The sequence below is a fragment of the Chaetodon auriga genome, chromosome 16 (genome assembly GCF_051107435.1).
Source record: "Chaetodon auriga isolate fChaAug3 chromosome 16, fChaAug3.hap1, whole genome shotgun sequence".
Lineage (NCBI taxonomy): Eukaryota > Metazoa > Chordata > Actinopteri > Chaetodontiformes > Chaetodontidae > Chaetodon > Chaetodon auriga.
Genome location: NC_135089.1, coordinates 18,808,559 through 18,831,480, shown reverse-complemented (window position 1 = coordinate 18,831,480; position 22,922 = coordinate 18,808,559). Strand labels below are relative to the sequence as shown.

The 22,922-nt window shown below is 43.6% G+C and overlaps 2 protein-coding genes across 3 annotated transcripts; one reads left to right on the top strand and one right to left on the bottom strand.

Moving 5' to 3' along the window:
• Window positions 1-114: 114 nt before the first annotated feature.
• Window positions 115-11,645, bottom strand: LOC143334602 (tetratricopeptide repeat protein 39A). 2 transcript variants are annotated; one of them, XM_076753458.1, is made up of 18 exons: window positions 11,400-11,645; window positions 10,614-10,718; window positions 10,003-10,134; window positions 9,619-9,677; window positions 9,252-9,319; window positions 8,948-9,012; window positions 7,977-8,076; window positions 7,811-7,876; window positions 7,616-7,727; window positions 7,401-7,468; window positions 5,942-6,001; window positions 5,616-5,777; window positions 5,384-5,475; window positions 3,680-3,800; window positions 3,479-3,590; window positions 3,249-3,363; window positions 2,343-2,459; window positions 115-930 (listed from the first exon to the last, which is right to left on the bottom strand). In XM_076753458.1, exons 1-18 carry the CDS (start codon window positions 11,432-11,434, stop codon window positions 822-824), a joined length of 1,698 nt encoding a protein of 565 aa, XP_076609573.1. In that variant the 5' UTR covers window positions 11,435-11,645; the 3' UTR covers window positions 115-821. The 2 variants fall into 2 exon arrangements, with proteins under 2 accessions (XP_076609573.1, XP_076609574.1); XM_076753459.1 differs by lacking the exons at window positions 115-930; window positions 2,343-2,459; window positions 3,249-3,363 and having other exon boundaries at window positions 3,421-3,590; window positions 7,619-7,727.
• Window positions 11,646-12,845: 1,200 nt separating this feature from the next.
• LOC143333545 (uncharacterized) lies at window positions 12,846-22,063 on the top strand. The gene is made up of 3 exons (XM_076751618.1): window positions 12,846-12,930; window positions 13,015-13,107; window positions 19,159-22,063. Exon 3 carries the CDS (start codon window positions 19,876-19,878, stop codon window positions 20,494-20,496), a length of 621 nt encoding a protein of 206 aa, XP_076607733.1. The 5' UTR covers window positions 12,846-12,930; window positions 13,015-13,107; window positions 19,159-19,875; the 3' UTR covers window positions 20,497-22,063.
• Window positions 22,064-22,922: the final 859 nt, after the last annotated feature.

Sequence of the window (22,922 nt, the reverse complement as noted above, 5' to 3'; positions counted from 1 at the left end):
ATGAATACTGCAAGATGACAAACTACAGAATGCAAAGTTGGTGTAATTCAACACAAAGCACAGATGTTTATATGTGGAATTTATTTATGCAAAAATAATTTTTATACATTCAAAAGGTTCTGGAAAGTGTGCACATTGATCCAGATCTGCCTAAACACTGAATCTGATTAATTCAACACGCACACAGTGAAAATGAGTTCAGAGGAGCAGTAAACAGTAGTATTCACATCTTTAGTGTCCTGCATGACTCTGTGCGTGCTGAATACTGGCTGCCGACTGTGGGTCATACATTTCTTCAAGCCAGTTAACTGCTTTCTGAATTAGGTTTTCAAAATGTTTTGTACCAAATGCTTTTTGCAGTCATTCCAAGGCAGCACAGTATGCTGAAATGAATTATGTAATAATCATGTAGATCGCTTTCAGTTTAGTAAAATACAGTCATACAAATTTCTTACATTTGATATTTATAGTGGCTTTCAATCACTTGTTGATTAAAATTTTCTATGTAAACAATAAAAACATTGTCCATAAAGTAAAATGGCCCCGGCCTACACAGCGGCCCCTCAGCTAAAAACATCAAACTCCGTGTGATGCGAGTGCTCTTGGAAGCCAGTCTGGCAAGGATGTGCTCTTGTAAATATTTAGTTAATGCCTTTGTCCAGTGATATGTTGGCGCAGACTGTGACACAACAATGCGTGAGCAGGTATACTGTACCTGAGCACAGCGATAAAATACCCACTATTCGCTTGTTGAAAACGCATATAGACTGAAAACTGTCGAGCTAAAACAGCCATAACTGTGAGGGAAACGGACAGTGTTCCTACAGGCGAGTGTCCTCCTCTTCACCGGGGTCCGCCTTGAGTTTGGCCAGAGCAGCGTGGACCCTGAACTGTGTACGAGACTCCATCGAGTATTCTTTGTAGTTGTGTCTGCAAGGCAAACCAGCAGAGACATTGAAGCTTGATGGAGAAGGAGTGCTACGGCTGTTTAAGTGACTATCACTGACTGCCAAGATGGCGGTTTCTCAACACGACTACATACATAGATTCAATTTTATTTGCTTTGCACATTTTAAGGTAGCGTTTATATTTTGTTCATTGTGAATTAATTTTCAACTGACATCCAATGGAAGCAGAGGGTTGATGTTCAATATGTCCAGTAAAATAAAAGACCTATATGTGACAGGCAGAGAGCGACCTCTAGTGTTCCTGTAGAGGACATACCGACCAACCAGAGAGACAGAACCCCTGTACACTCACATACTATCCTGTCCCCACGGTCCTGATTGAGAGTTTGTTGGTGAAAGAATTCTAATTGCAAAAATAAATACAAGTAATAATATAGTCGTAAATTACATTTGAATATTACATGACATATGTATTGACTAATTCAAGGCAAGATAAATGTGTCAATTTTATCATAATAGTTTTGGGAAATATGCTTGTGTGCTTCCAGCCGAGAGTTAGATGGGAACATTAACACCACTCACATATCTGTGTGTTGACATGAAGCTACAGCAAAGAGCCGGTTAGCTTAGCTTAGCTTGGCTTATCTTAGCACAAAGACTGGACACAAGGAGAAACGGCCAGCTTGGCTCCAAAGCTTGGTGCTAAGAATGCTGTATGTCATTTGTAATATGTACAAAAACTGAAGCATAAAGACAACAAGCTGCAGTTTTCGTGGGGTTATCGTGCCGAACTTGAAATGAAACTACGTGAGAAGTTTAGAGGGAACTCTCTCTTTGGTTTGGTTTCATTGAACAACAGAACAAGGGGCCCAACTAGGCACATTTTTTTTGTTATTGATTTATATTGTATTTTATAAGCTGATTATATATTTTCAATACAGAATTTTTACTTGAAAAGTAACCAGCAACTATAGCTATCAAATTAATATAGCGCAGTAAAAAGTTCAATAATTCCCTTTTGTAAAAGTAGAGAAGAAATCGAATTAAGTAGCATAAAAATGGCTATAGTCAAGCTAAGTACAAGTACTGTACCTCCAAATGTTAACTGAGTACAGTACTTCAGGTAATGTTATATTCATGCTGTGGTTGTTGTTAAGTGTTGGGCCCATTGTCTGCTCGAACATGAGAGGAAGAAAAATGTGCTACTGTGTGAGGTACTATGTGGTCTACAGGAAGGTGGCTGAACAAAATGACAGGAAATGGGTAACATTTTTGATCGTTCGGGCACATTACTTACTGTTAGTGTTTTATATCACAAAATATAAATGTGCACCCTCACATGCAGACAATTCACACGCTCCAGAAGTTGAATGTGCAAGAGTACTGGCATCATTTCAACTCTAAAGCATCAACTGCTACAGCGGAGGAACTTACTTGGCCTTGTGCAGGAGTTTGATTGCCTCGTCCCTTCTGCCTTGGTCTATGTAGAGCAGACTGAGCTCCACCAGAGAGTTCGGCACCAGGTAGTGGTCAAACCTGATCTTCTTTTCACTGAGCACACACATAAAGAAGGTGAATAAACTAATTGATTGTAATGTAATGCAAATTCACTGTGACTTGATGGATGAGTTGAGAGGATTTTAAATTGCTAAGCAAACACTGCACTATGTTTACATGCACACTAAGTTTCCACTATTTCTCCAAATATTCGTTTGCATTTTCCTATTAAGATGTGGGTTTTTACGACAGTTTGTAACACACGGCATCTTGCCTGTTTATAGTCAGTTTGCAAGGCTGAGGGACAGATGCATGCACGAGAGAAAAGCTCATATTTCTGGTCAGGAGGAGAAATATGCCTACTTATGACAGACTTAGATATCAAGGGGTTTTTGGATATGCACAAATATTACACCAAATAATGGCGTATGTCACTATGTTAATCAGAGTATGTATGGCTGCATGTTAACAGGAACATCAATGGAATATTCATTTTCATTCACTATGTGAATGGCTGAGTAGGAATAATCAGAATAATGGTAAAAACCTGAATTTTGTGAAGCTTCAGTTAAGATTTGAGAAAAGCTAAGCAAACACTGAACTAGGAAGTCTCGTTAGGATGATTTTGGACTTGTTTATTTCTTACTGTATGAATGGGATATTGAAATATGAAAGTTACGTAGTCTTCTGGTCCTAATTTAACATGACACATAGTCAGCGTGTGTTTATCCATGTTGTCAAAAAACAGCATCCATGCTCCTACATGCAGTGCAGATGTTTCTTTGTTTACACGTCATTTGAGCGGAGAATGACTTGCTCACATTTAACATGAATGGAGCTGACCTGGAAAACACTTTGTTGAAGCATTCCTCAGCGGCCTGGAGGAGACCCTGGTTCTTCAAACACAGACCCGTCAGCAGGTGGATCACACAGCGATCATCCACTGAATACTCATTTCCTGCAGAGGAGAAAGGAGACACACAGATGTGTCATGTGATCTAATTTTGTCCACAGTTACATTTTAGGTGAGGGGGGGGTTGTTCTGGCACATGGTTAGGGTTAATCCGTAGTACCAGGAGACTCCAGCAGCGTGCGCTCTGCCTCCACCAAAGTCTGCATCATGCCCTCCGTCAGCTCTGGTCGCTTGCTGATCATACTGAAACCGTTCCATATATACATCATTTCCTATAATGAAACAGTGAATACAGTTGGAAGGCTCAGTGAGTCAAACATCGTGCCTGTTTTGTGAGGTTTTTGGGTGTGTGAAGCTTTACCAGCACTGGCACGGGTAGTTTGATTGGGCAGGGAGCCTTGTAGCGTCTGGCTTTACGGATAGCGAACTTCTCAGTCGGGGGAGACTTCCCTGCTATCTTCTGCTTCAAGGTGGGCACTTTTCTAAAGACACAGGAAAATAATAAAGACAAATTCAGAAAGAAGGCATGAGGTCTAAATAAGTAACACAGTGCCTAAAACTTCTGATATACTTGCTTTGGAATCTACATTTATTCATTTTTGGCCACCTGAGGGCAGTGTGACAAGCTGTAAACACTAAAGTGAGGTTATACCAAACATCCAGCTAACACGTCCAGGAGTTATGGAGCAACATGGTATTGCTGTCCATCTGAGGAGCTGCTAAATTCTCACCCATGTTCAGCAGCCAGTCACTAACTTTGTCTGATACAAACAGCTGAAAACAATGTTAGTGACGAAAACTACACCACTGCTACCACTACTGTTATTCATCATCTGCAGTAAAAAGGAGGGAATCTCTGTCTGTATATCTGGCGTTTGGATGAGTGGTTCTAAAGAAGCATAAAACGAGAAACATCACCCTGCATGCACAACTTTAAGTGACTGTCGGTCACTACATTAGGGTTGGGGTGACTCATCCGATGGCTGTGAAAAAAACCCAAAACATTCCCCATGATCATCTAAAGTGTGTGAGTATTTTAGGTGGAAACCCACCAAGGCAGCGCTCTCAAACTCTGCAAACTGGAAATGGCTGATCACAGCAGCACAACAGCTACGCACGAACGCCAAAGCATCCCGGAGCTCTTTGTCCGTTTACTTTTTGTCCCCGCCCAAGCGTGACTTAGGATTATCAGCACACAGAACGTTTCTGTTAGTACTGCTGCAGACACTTCAAATTGATTTTCTACACATTTCTTCACCACTGCTGCCATGGTCATGTAACGTTACACAATATGTCATTTCATGTTATTTACTGTTTACTTTAATGGCAATGTATGAGTGAGAAAATGTCAGTTGTTACAGTCTGTAAATCATTTATTTTCCTTGCCCCTACACTGATGGAAAGAAACATTTGCCAGTGATCATTTTAACTACATATTACTCCAGTGGTGAAATAAATAAATCCATGACAAAACTGCTTTACGTTTTACGTCAAGTACTCAAGTACGAGATCCAGTATTTGTCTGATCAGTCATCTGGTCAACTGGATGATGATGATTAGAAGATCAGTTTTCATTATTTCTTTTTTGTAAATTGTCATTTTAACCAATACAAAAACAATCTTCAGAATAATTGCTTAATTAGTCGTCAGATTAATCAACTCAATGAAAAACTGTCAGATTTTTCAATTAATTGTTAATTATTGTTATGTGCAGCCTGAGACTACGTTATACGAACGGGCACTGCACTAGTCAGTGATAAATCATTATATAAAGCACTATTTTTGTCTCAAAACATGTTGGGATGGAATATGTAACACAAATGTTATATTTGTGCTGTGCAGAAGACATTACAGCATTGGACAGAGATGCTTCAGCCCTGACTTACTCCTTAACAGATACACCGCATGAACAATACCACTTGCCTCACAGCTGCTAGTCTGCACATACACATTGGTAAAATGCAAGTATATTACGAGTCTCAGGACAATAGCAGTGTGTCTTGGAGATAAAACATGGAAAAATTTGTGTGTGTGTGTGTGTGTGTGTGTGTGTGTGTGTGTTTACCTAAATAGCTCTACCTCGTCCTCCCCAAAAGGCCTGGCCTCATCTTTAGGCAGCATGCTGAGGTAAGCAGCTTTCATGTAAACATACATGGCCTAACAGAGAGAAACAAGAAGACGGGATTCACCCATTTTACTTCTCAAGATGTTTGACAAGATCAGTGCAAACTTTTGTATTAAGAGATCATCCAGCTGAACTCCTTCTGATTTTCGGTGGCCTGTCTTGTGTTGCGTACCTTGGACCAGCGGCTCTCCTGACTCAGCAGGTCTGCGTAGAAGTACGCCATTTTCCAATCTCGCTTATAGGTGAAGCACCACATCAGCTCCCAGTAGCACATGTGGTGGAACTGCTTCCATGCCTGCTGGGCTTTGCAGCCATCTTCAAAGAGTGCCACCGCCTGGTAGCATGGTGACATTACATTATATAGGATATAAATAAGGATACGTAACAGTGATTATGTGAAGTTTGTGAGAGCAAAATGCTCTACTAAAAACATCTGTGCAGGAAATGAAAGTCATCATTCTTTCAAACCATGCAACTGACACATTTTATGAAACATACCTCATCAATGTTCCCCTTGATCTCTTCAGTCCTGCCTGCAAAGAAGAGGAATATTGCACCCTGGGTAGAAAAGAAAACGTACAATTAAAAAAATGAATGTCAGCCTCCTGTGTTGCTCAGGATTATATATCAATTGACTTTGTGCTAAACTCTCAGCAATCTGCAAGCAGACTGTATAGGAATTCGTCTTGGGGGTGTTTAACCAAGACATTTCCTTTTTTGGTTTGGTACACATTGTGTCAGAGCTTTGAGTTTGTTCTCTGGGAAGGGCAGGCATGTAGGTAAAAGGTGGAGTGGAAATACGGATTGTGAATTTACAAGAATGTGAGTCAGGTGGAGTGATAGGAATGATAGCACAAAGGCATGTGAGTGCTCTTAAAATGAAGGTAAGGTGGTGAAAGACTTCAGGCTGCAGACAACAGGGACTGCACGAGTGGAAGGTGGAGTGACTTTTCAATTGGACCTAATCAGAGTGTGGATGACTGAATGTGTGGATGACAGAAAAGAGAACAAGGTAATTGGAAGGAGAAATTTCTGAGAGCACTAACAAACACAACACGTTTGAATGAGGAACTGGCAAGAGACGAGGAGCACCAACTACAAGCATGTGATACAAGTATTACAACACAGTGTGAATTAATTGACAATAAAGGATAAATATAAATAAAGAATTATCCTTTAACAGAGGAGTACTTCAATAAAATTTGGTGCTTGTGAGGGACAAAGTCAACATAGAGGCTGTGATATATCCTAACATTTAGTCCCTCGTGTTTGTGAAACAAAACACTGGATCCTACATTTCCCATAATGCAAGTCAATAACATTTTTCTATTTAACTATTGAAGTATGACTAGTAATCTAATTAATATGTATAAAATCACTGCAATTCCCCTTTAAAGCCTGGTCACACCAGCACAATTCAGCTGTGCACTCTCACAAAATATCTGGTTCTGGAAGCTAGTTGGTGAACTACTGTAGCTGGAGAGCCAGTCAGGAGTGAGCCAGCTCGAGCCAAAATACTTCCCTGAGCTTGTTTCTATTTTCTCTGTACCGGGCCTTTTATTCTGCGATGGCTTCCTCCATTTAGTACTCTCCAGCTTTATGTTCCCTAAAGGGTCAGCAGTGTCAAGAAGGCGTGCTATTGGTCAACAGCAAAAACCAGCATCTCCAAGTTTACCAAGGTTGCTGCTGGTTGCAAGATTTTGCCAGCTGCTGTGTCTGTCATCTGTTAAAAACATGATACCCAAACCAAAAAACTACTTTTATTTAAACCTACAGATATATTTTTGTGATGGCTAGTTTCTGTTAGAGTAGCTACGCTTACAACATCAGTCTGTGAGGCCACATCTGCAGCTGAATAGCACACATCAACACCTTCATTACCAGACAGTACGTTTTTTTTACGTTTTGCCAGGAAAGGGATAAATTCTATAAACAGGAGATCCTTATTGCCACTCACCCGTGGGTAGCGGAGCTGGAAAGGTTTCAGCAGTCTTTCAGCCTCAGCCACCTCTCCCTCACCTGTCCCTGAGAGGATAGAACAGACATGACATGATACCATGTATGATTAATCTTCCTGGGAGTGAATAATGTGTGGAATCCAGTGACAGCTCATCACACAATCAGAATCATCTGAATCTTAGATACATGTAATGCATGGATGGGGTACAGCACTACCTAGTATGAAGGTGAGGAAGGTGTAGTAGCAGAGCAGCAGGAGAGCGCACAGCATGGAGCGCAGATTCATCCCTGTCGCACCATCATGCAGCAGGGACAGACCATATTCCTAAAACAGGACCACACATGTAGCAAACACTCACCAGAGCATCAGTGAGTGAATGCATAAAGGAGGAAATGTGTATATCATACCTTGTCTCCAGAGAAGCCTGCAAACTCCAAAACTTTGAGTATCCGCGGGGGAAACATAGAGAGAGTCTGTAAATAAAGACGACCTGATAAACTACGTGGTATAAACACATGATTGCACACGACATGCAGCCAGCAGATGGTGTGTAAAGGTTCTTTTGTGACGTACCAGATTAAACGCCCCTATTCCAAATGAAATTCCTCCCTCCAAGTGAACATGGCTGGGTCCTTTGAGACAGTTGTGAGATTTTATGAAGGAATGCAGTTCTCTGGATGATGAAAGGCAACTGTGTCAGTTGTTTAACAACACAGCTCTGCATAATAACCTATAACTATACAGCTAAATGACATGTGACTTAAAGGGGCATTCCGTCAAATTAATATTGCACTTACAGTTGGGAAACTTCTAAGATACACATTAGAGCAGAGGCCAAGATATCATGACTTTGCACATGCCCATTGTTGCTTTGTGCAATGAGCATATGCATGAATCGATAACAATGATGGCGGGCTACCAGTTAGCTTACATTTGGTGAGCATTGCTAGACTGTGCACCAGAAAGGTGTTAATTACAAATAAAGAAATAATTAGCTTCTATTCTCCGTTTTTAATACCGCCAAAGGAAAATAAGGTACGCATGCTCAGAATGTTCTTGTCTGGTACTTGACGCATCATTGACGTAGACGTTATCTGCGCCTACTTGCCCAGCATGCTGGTTTGATCATTTTTGTGTTCTTGTGACTACAGAGACATTTTGTTAAATGAACGTTGTGTGGGCAGAATTTTCTATTTTGTTTTTAAACAAAGCATGAAATATCCCGCTTTAAAAATAGGCGTGTATGTGTAGTTAAGGCTGAGTCTCCAAATCCAGATTGAGAGAATCCTGAAGACATCATTACCACATTATCAGGCTTATTTTTCAGAAAGTTCCCTCCAAAACTGCAGAAGATATTACACTGTTTTCACAGGCTTGGTATACTCCTCATGATGAGTAAACTGAACTTAATACTTTTGTTTGAATCAACTGCTGCACCTTTGGACATTAAATGGTCAGATAATGTATTCATCCTTATTGCTCATAAACACTCCAAACCACTGACGTTCACTGAATACACACTCTGCTCTTGTGTCAGTACTTACTTGTAAATTAGATAACTGTTTCGTACTTTTATCCCTCCTTTGATGAAACTCACCATGTTCTCATCCTGAAAAATAAATAAATAGATGAGGGGGTGAAAAAGAATGGATTTAAGGCTGTCATTTGAATTGGGGTACTTGGATTAGATTTAATTCAAGTACCATGAATTGAAGACACTGAACTTGCCATCATGCCATATATCCACTGGACACTAAATTATACACAGTCTTTGGTGGGCTTTAACGTACAATATACAGGCATATCAGGATATACAGCTGTTTAAAAAAGCAATTAAGCCTACTGCACCTGTAGGAAGGTGAGAGCAGCTCTTTGGAGTTGGCACTCTGCGTAACACACTTCAGCATGAAGCTGCACTGCAAAAACACACCAATACACACACACATTGAGTCATAAATAACATACAGTGATCATAGTCAACACGCAGTAAAACAGACCAGCGCCCAGTGTTAGATTACTGTTAATCTGTGAGATCAGCTGTATATCATATACATACTTCACATCACATCACAGCTTCTCACGCCTGTTTTCTCCACTGATGTTGAATGTCAGTGGAAGATACAGTAAGATACTGTAGGTTTCACAAATGTGCTGTCAAACTCCATCTCCACTGCAAATTCACTGGAAGTGTAACATAATGGACACTGTCAATTACCTTCAGTGAGCGATTCCCCTACTGACTTGTTAGCCAAACCTAGAGATTTCCTTCGAAACCTGAAACACCAAACAATATTTCAGCATCAACAAAGGACATGGTGTCACTATTCCTGCTGACCACATCTTTTCAGACACAGCAATTATCCACCAATAACATGTGTCCATTTTTGTTATCTTAACAGCTGCCATGATGACTTCTCTCATGCAAACACAGTCAAATTGGTAGTATGGTCTGAAACAGGCCATGTAAATGCACTCATATAAATTTATGGCTTATAAACTGTGGAAGAAGAGTTAGCAGCACCTCAGAGAGTACCGTAAGGTACTTTAAAAGATGTGAAGACAGAAAAAAAAGGAAAAAACAATCATGAAACACCCTGACCTCTGGCAGACCTCCTGGGCGCTCTTCATGGTATTTCCTGCATTGCTGATGTCATCGTGCTGGAAAGTCATCATGGCCTGCATTTCCAGCACTGTGGCGTAGATAAGAGCATGGTACATACTCTCATTCACTCTAAATGGGAAACATGGAGTCGCCAAATCAACATCACAAACAGCATACTGTAAGCAAACAGAGGTAATGTGGGAGGACAGCTACTGTATGACCTGGATATTTTCCTGCTGAGAAAAGATAAGAGTAAATATCAGGCTCTCTTTATTCTTCTCGTCTCCTCTACCAGTTCAGGCTGTCTTGTGCTTAGTGTTTATTTTGCAGAGCTGCCTTTCTGTTGGCTGGTAAATCAGTCAGACCTTGGGCGTCAGCTTCAGCAAACAGCTCATATCCTGGAGAACTGAAGCCTATCAGGGCCACCCTAATGTCTTGGCTGGCAGGCAGCACACTACTTCACAGCTCAAACCACAGACGTTTCACCCCCAGCCAAGTACAGCTGACATCATACTAAAATATATCACCAGGAAAGTGCTAAACTTGAAAGTGAAGCTCAGACAGCAACCACTGGTTTAAAGCTCTATGACTCAGGATTATTCTGTTACCTTGGCCGCAGCCTCTCCAGGCTCTCAGTGAAGTGGTTGTTAAGGAAGAGATCCAAGGCCTCCATACACTCATCCAGGCACTCTTTCAGGGTCCTCTGCGAGGAGCTGCCACACAAACATGGGTGAACGCATGCACACAGCAAATGCACTGAACTGTGACTGAGTGTGTGTTTCTCTGGGGGGTTGTCGGGGATGGAAAGACAACAGCAGCAACACAGACAACACAGTTGCACGCTGATAAGCACACAGGATCCATGCGATGCTCAGGTACGAGGCTCAGAGCAAACATGCCTTTAAATATGCGTAAAGTTAAAGTCTGGCCACTAAACACCGCGCTGACGCAAGTAGAGCATCATTACGCAACACGCTGCAGTAGCATCTGTGTTATGTCCTCAATATGATCATCACAAATGAAGCGTTATCTATCAGCTGTTTTGTTTACCAAGACTGTTGTCTTGGGGAGCTTACTGTCTGGAAAACATGCAAAACTAATACGGGACGGGTGCAGCAACCCCCACCACCAGCGACTTGAATTCACCTGGAACTATTTCATGACAACTGCTCGACAAAGAGTGAACTACTTTGGTAGACGACAAGGAAACAAGGACTAAAACTGTCTATTAGTGTTTCCTGGTGCAGGTGAATGTACATTATTTTGATTTGCATTAATTTCCTGTGCAGGTTTGGAGCTCAACATATTCTCACCGACTGATCCACACAGCGAGAAAACCAGGAAACAAGTCCAACTTTGAACGTGTCACTGAATTTCCAGTTGCTTGTACTCACTTTTGCGCAGCATTTGCGCCTTTCCCATTGGACATGATCTCTCCCCGGGCGGCGTGCCCCGACACCTGTTAGGAGTTCAGCAGTAGTCGCGGACAATGAAGACGCATTCACTGCTTTCACTGTGAAACCAAGCGTCCAAACGAGGGCAGCCTGTTGGCGCACAAGTTGGCGTCAAGCTGCAAAGACTTTACTGTTGGTGAAATTCACTCAAAGTGCTGTCGGATTTAGGCATGCGTTCATCTGTGTGGATCCTACAGTTGGACGGAGCGCAGAGGAGATACACCTGACTCCTCCTCTGTGACATCACTGCCACGCACACGTTAACGTTTCACAGTGTGAATCACAGGATCAGGTGCGAAGCGCTCATGTGGACAAGTTACACAATTTTCGTGCAGTGCAATGACTTCTTGTTTTCGAGTGATTTCATTTATTTTTTGCCCTGTTTCCCCAAATTATTGCGACTTGACTTGACAACAGGACATATGTATGAAGATTAATAGGCTTTACTTTACTTCAAGGCACTGAGAGTGGAATGTTAACAATCCACTTAAGGGCGCACAAAAAATTTTCTAAGTCGTCATTACTTTGAAACGAATGAATAATTGGTTTGGTGCCAGCAGCTGATTGAGCACTAAGGGGAGGAGGTCTGGATGTACTGCGTATTCACGCTCTGCTCATATGTAATGTTACAGTACAGTCGCTTGGGGGCACTGTTGTCATATTAACTGAGCAGAGGCGCTGGTTTTGGCGCGTTTCTTCACCTTTAAATGCAGGTCGGTCAAAAAGGGTTAATATTCAAAACATTTGAACAGACATGTTGCTTACAGTGTTAAAAGGTTTGTATGAGGAGACAGTACATGCTTTCACACAAACCTGTTTTGTGTTAATGACAAATAAAACATTAACATTAAATTAAAATTAAATCTTCAGCTGGACTATTTTACAATGCTTAACTGAGATCAAAATAATGTACTTAATGATACTTTATTGATCCACTTAAAGGAGTTCTGTTTTGTCTTTTCTCCCTGCAGTGGAGAGGCCAAATGTCACGGATTTGAATGAATGAGACCCATAATCCCTCAGTAGATAACATGAACCTTAGCAGCTACTTGAAATGACATGAGGCATTCATAAGCAACTAGAAAAACTGCATTTCCTGAAGAAAGTGCAGTGTGAATGCTGAGAGCTGACATGTATGAAAAATACAAACATAAATGTCCGTAATGAGCTGAACATTCTGACATTTGATTAGTTCTTGTAACTGAAAGGATGTCAGAGTTGAAACGTTACATAACATGTTCCGTAGACAGGCAGGATGTCACGTGTACAGGATATTTGAGCAGGGCAAATTCAAAAGGCAACTTCATTTCCGTTTTTGCTCTCATGGGCTTCCTGGTTGGCACCTTCTAGAACAGTTTGGCGGGATGTCACATGTACAGGATGTGTGAGAAGTACAAATCAAACTCAAAGTGCGCCAAACCTCTTCTTTTCTCTTCCTGCTCTTATGGACGCTGCACAGATTCTTGTCAGTGTACGTTTTTGATTTGTTTAAACTCTTCAACGCTGCAATTTATCTTTTTTTTTTTTTTTAATCAGATTCTGTATATCATTTCAGAAACTTTCTGTCAACTTTTGGTTAAATAACTGAAAGAAGAAGATTTTTCTTGGTTTTTCATCGCCCACCTGCTGCATCGCCCACTTGTTCAAGGTAAGACCCCTCCCTATGCTGGCTAGAGGTTAAATCTCTGTAAATTTGGAAAGATATTCACATAGACAATCAGCTACATCCTCATTTTAATCGAGACAAGCTGTTCTCTGGGTGAGACAAGTTGCATCATTGGTCTTAGTGTGGGCAGGGACCAAGTGTAACACCTAAACAAGATACTACAGAAATATTCAATGACTTCAATATTATAAAGTGTAGTGTCTCCAAAATCACTCCAGTCAATCAATCAATCAATTGTCTCATCATGGTCATACTACTACACTAAAAAAAAAAAAAAAAAAAACATGATTTGGGGAAATATTCAATAACTTCACTTTAATGCAGTGTTACCAAAGTCACTCCACACAACAATGGTTTCCTGGTGGTTATACTAAAACACTTAGTTTGGGAAAATGTGCTTTTGCATAATGTTGGGTAATTTTTATAGTGAAAAATATTCAATAACTTCACTGTCATCATGAGTAGTGTTAGGAAAATCAGTTCAACCACCAGGGGTCTCCTGGGGGTTATAATTCAACATTTATGTTTGAAGAATGTCTTCATTTTTAATGGACTTGAATTTTTTTGTTGTTGTTGTTGTTGTTGTTGTTTTATAATAAGATAATGTTTTACTGTTTCCACAACTAAGAACACTGTATGTCGGTTCCCGAAAGTAGCCCAAACCAGACTCAAACCCAGTACCTCATATATTTTGGACATTATACAGTGTGTGAGACATTGACAGTCTGACACACTTTAAATAGACATCTGTGTGGAGAATGCTGTACCCATCAGGACTGTAAGTTGTTTTTCCACCAACAAATCCTGATTACTCCTGACATAAAGGCTCTTCTCAAGCAAAAAGTCTTTAAGTCAGGTAATAAAGAGGAGCTGAAGAATGTGCAGAGGGAGCTGCAGAGGAGGATCAGGGAGGCTACACAGCTACACAAGGAAGATGGAGGATCAGTCCGGGCAAAGCAACATCAGTGGAGTCTGGAGGGACCTGAAAACCATCTCTGGAACCTGCCTCCCAGCCTGTGGGGAACCAAAAGTGAGTGAATGAGCTGAACCTTGTCCTGAATACAATTGATTGAGACATTTGCCCCTCCCCGTGTCCAGTCCTCCCTGCTGCAGCCCTCATCATCTACAGCTCCAGTGTCTTCAGTACCATACAGCCCATGCTATGAGGGTAAGTTGAGGTGCACGGGTGGACCACCACTTCATGGCATGAATCATGGACTTCCACAACAACCAACTACAATATGTGAGGATACAGGTCAGTGAGTCCACTATGGTATCTGTAGCACAGAAGCCCCCACAGGTAACATTCCTAGCTCCCTTCCACTTCACCTTCTACACTGCAGACTTGGTTTTGTAGTGACCATCAGGAGACCATTAATATTATAGCAACTATCCTGGCAACCAATTAGCCACTCAGCTGGGTGCGGAATGGGACTTGTTTTTAACATGCTTAGCTGAATGGGTGAATGAATGAATGTATGAAGGAATGAATGAATGTCCACAGCGACTTCCACAATTAGGTGAGGTTCCCATTTATTCCATCTCATTCGAAGCTGGTTTACATCATGGCAAAAAGTTTTATGGAGTGATCTGACTAATTGTGATATTCTGGCTGGTATAAAACAGTGTCTTAGGGAGCGGTAAAAACCATGCAGTCTCCCCATCACCCATGCATTGATTGGCCACCCAGTAAACCTGACCCTAAATACTAATTGCACCCATTGTGACGTGGACCCAAACCACCAGCCTAATCTGCACTGCCACCCAGTAACAACTTGAAAAATAAACAAACAAACAGACTGAAAATAAGCAGACAAATAATGGCTCCTACAAATATGTAAGTTGATTTTGGTGACACTACACTGTGTAACAATCAATGTACTGAATATTTTTTGTAGTATCTCTTTTCAGTTTTACACTTTGTAGATGGCCCCTGCCCACTCGTTTCACAGACACAGACCTACACATAGAGACCAGTGTAATTTGTCGTGCTCGGAGGACAGCTCATTTTAATTAAAATTAGGTTGTAGCTCATTGTCTCCCTTATTATGGATTGAAAGAGATGTGTTGTACCAACACTTTGTTCATGAGCTATTGATCCAGTAATATTGAATCTGTGAATATCTTTCCACCTTTACCAAAGTTTAGAACTTAGTATGAGAGTAAACAACAACATTTAATTATTTAAAGTGTCATATGAGCATGAAGAGAGTGGGAGAGGTGTAGAAGTTAGGTCTTGTTGTAGGATGGAGCAGTGAGAAGCAGGCGGCATGCACCCCGAATTAATGTAAATCTTTGATTGAAAGCTCTTTTAGTGTTGTTCGGAAAGGTTCTATGCAAAGACAAGTGTCTGCAGGAGTGCACCAAGACAGAATCACATCACTGATTATTCAGTCCAATTCTGAGTTTTCTGTGTTCTGCATTAATTTTCCCATGTCCTGTACCGATGATTCATTTTATAGCTAGCACTGATCTATAACTATGGGTGGACTCAGCGGAAGAATGATCGGGTCACTGCAGGAGACACCGATGCTTCTCCGAAGCATCATCTCTCGGTTTGATATCCAACTCTGTTGCGAGGAGCCTCATGGGATGGTTGTTACCATCAACTTTGACGGGCAGAGACTTGCTCTGATATCCATCACTAGACTGCTGACGGTGATATTTGCGACGTTGAACATCAACGGAGATAGTAGCAGGATGTGATCACAGCACTGGGTCTGTGCGGATTGTGAGAGCCCTCCTGAGGGGTCTCGCATTCGCCGACCGCCTCCAGAAGAGTCTCGCCTTCACTCTTCTGGCTCTCAACAAAGGCGGACGCTTTTTCTCTTGCTCCCTCCCTGCCCTTATCTGCCCTGCTGCTGCTCTTTGTCTTGTGCTGTCTTTGTCTGATCTATTGGAGCCTCAAATCCTAAAATCATGGATTTGGTCAGCTGGTCTCTCAACGCAATTGACCAAATTTTCTAAGAGACTGGGTGAAGGAGAGCCCGCCTGCCCTGACGGAACGTTTGCAGCCGGATACACGATGGACTCCTGGGAGAAGTGGAGGATCATGTGCCTGTCGATCCTTTCCGTTGAGGATGTTGAAGACGTCTTCATAATTAGATTTATGATAACAGGCTTTCTGCTGTCTGGAGTTGGCAGTTTCCTGATCTATCGCAAAGTTCGGAAGATGTTGGCAGCACTTTTGGCAATCGAGAAGCTTCCACTCTTGATTGAGGGAATGAGCAGGGCTGTAAACACTCAGACTCAAGTGATGTGTGAGCTCGGTCGCAAGCTGGATGCGATTCTTGATCAAAATCGCAAGCTGGATGCGATTCTTGATCAAAATCGCAAGCTGGATGTGATTCTTGATCAAAATCGCAGGCTGGATGCGATTCCTGAACTCTTTCGCAGGATGGATGCCAACTTGGAGAAGTTTTCAGCTGAGATAGCTGGCCTTCCCAAGGCCGGTGTCTCTCCACTCTCCTGGATGTTTTGCAGACAAGATGCTCCGGCCCTATCTCCTCCCCCATCACCCCCCTACTCCTGTGAACTTTGTTTCTGGATCAGGACTCTCCGAGGTCGTCTCCACAGCTACGGCTGTGTTTTCGTCATCAGTTATCAGACGGCAGAGACAATGGGTTGTGATTGTTTGATTGTGTTCACCTGTGTCTGATTACTTCTCTTCCCTTGTCTATTTAAGTCAATGTGTTTCCCTTTGTCTTTGTCCCATCATCCCTTATGTGTGGCTTTCCTTGTTCCCTGAGAATCTTGTAAGTAATTCCTAGTCTAGTCCCTGGTATCTGTGTTCTTTGATCCATGTTGTGTTTCACTTAAACTTTCTTGTTTTTGGAAATTTGAACTTTTTTTGTACTCAATTGAATATTGTTTCCCTTTGGTAAAATAAATTGTTTGAACTGTCCTGCCTTTTGTTAGTCTGCACACACAGATCAGGCACAACATTATGGCCACTGACAGGTGAAGTAAAAAAACACTGATTATCTCTTCATAATGGTACCTGTTGGGGGGGGGGGGGGGGGGGGTAAATCACGTACATCCTTTCATCAGGACATCAGGAGAAACAGAAGTTTGTTTTGGTCGATCAAAGTCTCTCAGGGTGGAGAGATGTTACCAGCCCGTTTTTGTCGGCATGTTATCGATCTGTGGATTACCGAGAGACGTCACCGGCTACAGGTATGATGGCGGTGTGTGGGTCCTGCCTCCCCACCCTCTCGAAACCGAGGGAGAGCATCTCCAGTCTGCGGGCCGACCTCAAGGAGAGGGACAAGATCCTCCTGGACCTTCTCCACTGTCGCCACGGCCCAGGTGAAACATATCACCTACCTGAGGGCATCTGGCACTGACTGGAACATGGCAGCCACGAACAACACCACCCTGCCGTGGACCGGCTCGATTACCACCGGAACTCTGGTACCAGCACTGGCCGAGTCCTGCTGGCACCAACAGGGAGCTTAGCCCAAGGCATCGGCACCTTCAACTTCCTGCCTTCGCCCCGAGAAGTCGCACTGCTTCACCGGGGAGGATTGGGTGGAGGGTCCAGTGAGCTCAACTCCACTCAGACCGAGGGAACCCTGGTCGGTGGTGCACCAGGGCACTGGAGCTCGGCCATCTCCTCCTCCACCGCCTCCGGAGCTGCCACTGGACAACAGGTTTGACACCTTGAGCCTGCAGGATTTCCCTCCCGTCGGTGCCTGGTCCAGCTCGCTGCCAGGACCTGTACACCCAGCTGGCCGTGGCTCTCACCAGTCCAGGAAGTGCGATCTGCCAGTCCAGCATGGTCCCTCTCCCCCAGCTCGGCCCGGAGCAACCACGACGCGACCCCAGCAGGCTTCACCTCACCCCTGGTGCACCTCCAGGGAGCCAGTGATGCAGCGCACTCCCCCCTCGGTGCTGGTGGTGGGGACCTCCATGGTCAGGCACGTGACCTTCTGCCACCGTGGAGCCCGCGTCACGGAGGTTGCATCCGCCGCTCTTCAGCTGCGTGCGCAGCACAGCCCGGCCTCCACACTGGTCCTGGAGGCCGGCATCAACAATGTGAAAAACCAGCAGCCTGAGGTCCTGAAGAAGGACTTGGTGTCACTGATCGACTGCCTGTTGGACACGGGGAAGCGCCTAATTATCTCCGGCCCGCTTCTCCCACCACGCTATGGTGACGTCATCACCAGCCAGCTTCGCCAGCTGCACCTGTGGCTGAAGGGATACTGCTTGACTAAAAGTATCCCGTATGTGGAACACGTTATAGCATTTTTAAACAGACCTGGCCTTTTTAAACGGGACAATCTGCACCCCAACCAGGAGGGTTCACGGCTTTTATCAGTCAACATTGATCTCACTGTCCAGTCCTGTACTTCAGCCACCTCCTGACTCAATGGTATGACTCACGTACACAGGCCCTCTGCCCCACACTCACCCGCACCCTCGCCCACCACATGTTTCACCCACACCATACATACCTTTACATCAGTAACCTCCTCTCTGCCACCAAAAACTCCGGATATTCACACCATTAGAACCATCACTTCACACAGACAGTTAAAACCCAGGAATGTTTTCAGACCCAGCACTGTTTTTAACATTCCTTTAAAACACCATGATGAGCGCACGTTCAGCACAGATATCAAATTAGCTGTGCTAAATGTGCACTCTCTGTCAAACAAATCTTTTTTTGCTCGGCCACGCACTTTGTAACAACTCCACCCACTACAATACACCTCCTGTATGAAAGCCAAGAGTGGACTGATCTTTCTTTCAAAAACCACATCACTTCACATTCTACACATTCACGTTGGTACCTGTCCATGCAGCATACCTCTCTAACTGGGCCAGTGAGAGCTTTGAAGGGAGGAGTGTGTGTGGGCTGAAGCCCCAGTCCCACAAAAAGTACCCATTCACCACACCAAACCATCATTAGTTTTTCTGAGTATCAGACTCAGTATGTGACAACAGGGGGTTTGGGACCAAAGTGCAGAACCACCACAACTCGGATATAACTTCTTTCAACTTCTTCTTTCTTTAATCTCCACTTGGCAGGTCCAGATAAGCAGCAACGATACATACTATTAATGCACAGTGAATCAGACACAGGCAGGCAAAGATTCAGAACGCACTGAAGATAAAGTCTTAGAGGGTACAGGTGAGTAGAAGAGGACACAATGGCAGCAGGTAAGAGAACTGAATATACTGTGACACAATATTCAAATATATGGTATAACAACAACACAGGTTGGTTTTGAGAGTACCATTTATTTGTCGATTACCATTAATTTCAGTCTTACATTGTTTTCTTATATGTAGTACACATGTTTAGTTAACAATGTGTTCTTAATTCTACACTGTACAATGTATTTCCTTTGCATATTTCTATAGTCTCTCTGTTTCTTTCCCCATGAGTTACTCACCTTGCCTATCCTGTCTTTAAGAGGTGAGGCTGTGATTCAGCCCCACTCGGATAACACCTGGGAGCAGGGATGCAAATTAGAAGCATCCATTCCTCTAGGCACCAGAGAGGTACTGCTGGGACTGCATTACATCCTGCAGCACCTCAGCCACCCAGCGACATATGCACGAATCCTGCTTGTGGACTTCAGCCGTGCATTCAGCACTATCATCGCAGAAATTCTCCACTCACCCAGCTTACTTTGCCACCACCTGTGCTGGCACCGACAGGGAGCCAAGCCCAAGGCATCGGCACCTTCAACTTCCTGCCTTCGCCCCGCGAAGTCGCACTGCTTCACCCGGGAGGATGGGATGGAGGGTCCAGTGAGCTCAACTCCACTCAGACCGAGGGAACCCTGGTCGGTGGTGCACCAGGGCGCTGGAGCTTGGCCATCTCCTCCTCCACCGCCTCCGGAGCTGCCACTGGACAACAGGTTCGACACCTTGAGCCTCCAGGATTTCCCTCCCGTCGGTGCCTGGTCCAGCTCGCTGCCAGGACCTGTACACCCAGCTGGCCGTGGCTCTCACCAGTCCAGGAAGTGCGATCCGCCAGTCCAGCATGGTCCCTCTCCCCCAGCTCGGCCCGGAGCAACCACGACGCGACCCCAGCAGGCTCCACCTCACCCCTGGCGCACCTCCAGGGAGCCAGTGATGCAGCGCACTCCCCCCTCGGTGCTGGTGGTGGGGACCTCCATGGTCAGGCACGTGGCAGTGCTCGGCGGCCGGACCTTCTGCCACCATGGAGCCCGCGTCACGGAAGTTGCATCCGCCGCTCTTCAGCTGTGTGCGCAGCACAGCCCGGCCTCCACACTGGTCCTGGAGGCCGGCATCAACAATGTGAAAAACCAGCAGTCTGAAGTCCTGAAGAAGGACTTGGTGTCACTGATCGACAGTGAATCAGACACAGGCAGGCAAAGATTCAGAACGCACTGAAGATAAAGTCTTAGAGGGTACAGGTGAGTAGAAGAGGACACAATGGCAGCAGGTAAGAGAACTGAATATACTGTGACACAATATTCAAATATATGGTATAACAACAACACAGGTTGGTTTTGAGAGTACCATTTATTTGTCGATTACCATTAATTTCAGTCTTACATTGTTTTCTTATATGTAGTACACATGTTTAGTTAACAATGTGTTCTTAATTCTACACTGTACAATGTATTTCCTTTGCATATTTCTATAGTCTCTCTGTTTCTTTCCCCATGAGTTACTCACCTTGCCTATCCTGTCTTTAAGAGGTGAGGCTGTGATTCAGCCCCACTCGGATAACACCTGGGAGCAGGGATGCAAATTAGAAGCATCCATTCCTCTAGGCACCAGAGAGGTACTGCTGGGACTGCATTACATCCTGCAGCACCTCAGCCACCCAGCGACATATGCACAAATCCTGTTTGTGGACTTCAGCCGTGCGTTCAGCACTATCATCGCAGAAACTCTCCACTCACCCAGCTTACTTTGCCACCACCTGTCTGTGGGTCACAAACTTCCTGACAGACAGGAAGCAGCAGGTGAGGCTGGGGAAAATCACATCCAGCACTCGACTCCAGCTCTTCTCCCTCTCCCTCTAATGACTGCACCTCAGGAGACTCGTCGGTAAAATTCCTGAAGCTTGCAGTCAGCACAACGTCCTCATCTGAGACAAGTCTGCATACAGATGGGAGGTCAAACAGCTGGTCCTCTGGTGCGGTCAGAACAACCTGTACCTGAACATGCTTAAAGCTGTGGAGATGATAGTGAACTTCTGGAAAGGCCCCTCAACACTTAGACACAACCTCATCATGATCATCAACAACATTCAGGTTTCTGGGATCCTCTATCTCTCAGGACCAACAGTGGATTTCACACATAGCCTGAAAAACCAAAGCGGCACAACGGAGGGAAAGTTCAGTCTGTTCGATAGATATCCATCATCCTCTGGTTTGGGTCTGCCACCAAACAGGACAAGAGTAGACTGCAAGAGTAGACTGTAAGGACTGCTGAGAAAATCATTGGTGCCAACCTGCCCTCCATTCAGCACTGAGGAAACGGGCAGGAATACAGTGTCACTAACCCTCTGGAACCAAAACATCCACTGACTGGCCATTTATCATAAAATACGCACAGTTTTTAACATGTACACTCATCACTCACTGTCACTTACTGTCACTGTCAACATAAATACCTGCACATTGTAAGTTTAATTTCATTGTATTTATTGTTTATTGCCTCATCATTCTTTGTATATATTGTTTATTTTAGATTTGTGCATTACGTTTCAACTGTTCAGCCTTTTGTTTGTTTGTTTTTTAACTTTTTGTCCTTGTTGAGGTGAAAGTCCTCTATGTACTTCGCCTATTAAGCCAACTCTGATTCTGGTTCTGCATACTTTGTGCCTATGCACCAACAATTTAAACAAATGTAACAACAGTGGCCCCAAGTGACTGTATTCTGTAACAATGAACAAAGAGATGTCAATCTACATAATAAAAATATCTGAGTGTTCTGTTAAATGTGATTTTTATGTTAGGATGGTTTTCAGTCTCTTATTTTCTAAATGTTCGACCCACCGTCCTTTGTATGTTACATGTAAGTAGAAAAGACTGCATCAGTGCAGAGGTGAAGGAAAAGATGTATGTTGGTTGAAATGACCACAGGCTCTCTTTGGATATGGGCCACGGATGATTGAAAAGTAAAGCAACCCTGTTTTACGCCTTTATCCATTTGATTTAATGTTTAAAACTACAAATCAATCAATCAATCTTTATTTATAGAGCACTTTTCATACAGAAAATGTAGCACAAAGTGCTTTACGTGTTAAAAGCACCCCCCCCCCACCTCCACCCCAACCCATGACTCTCTCACTCACACACACACACACACACACACACACACACACACACACAGCCTGAGTACAGAGGAACCAGCTGAAGCTAAAGACAGCACTGCTAGCATTGGGGGCTGCCCATGACATCATTTGTAAGAAAGTAGCCATTCTCAAAATATTTATCACTCTCGACTATTTTATGGTTGCAGTGAGTTTTCCGTTTTGCTGCCTAAATGCAAAACCACCAAATATTTGCAGTTCTGGCACTACAGTACACATAAAAGTACAATATATCTTGGTTGATGCAAATAAAGCTACATATTGCAACAGAGTAACAGCCAAAATACACTTTATATTACTGCAAGTTATTGCTGTTTTGGTCTCATGGCATTAATCTCATTTTTTGAATGTCAGTGTTTTGTGAATGTGTGTGTGTGAGTTGGCTTGCCGCTCTCTTTCCTCAATCAACCTGATTAACTGCAACCCATCCACTCATCAAGCTCCTGCAGTACATACACCCCTGGTTTACCCATCAGTCTTTGCCAAATCA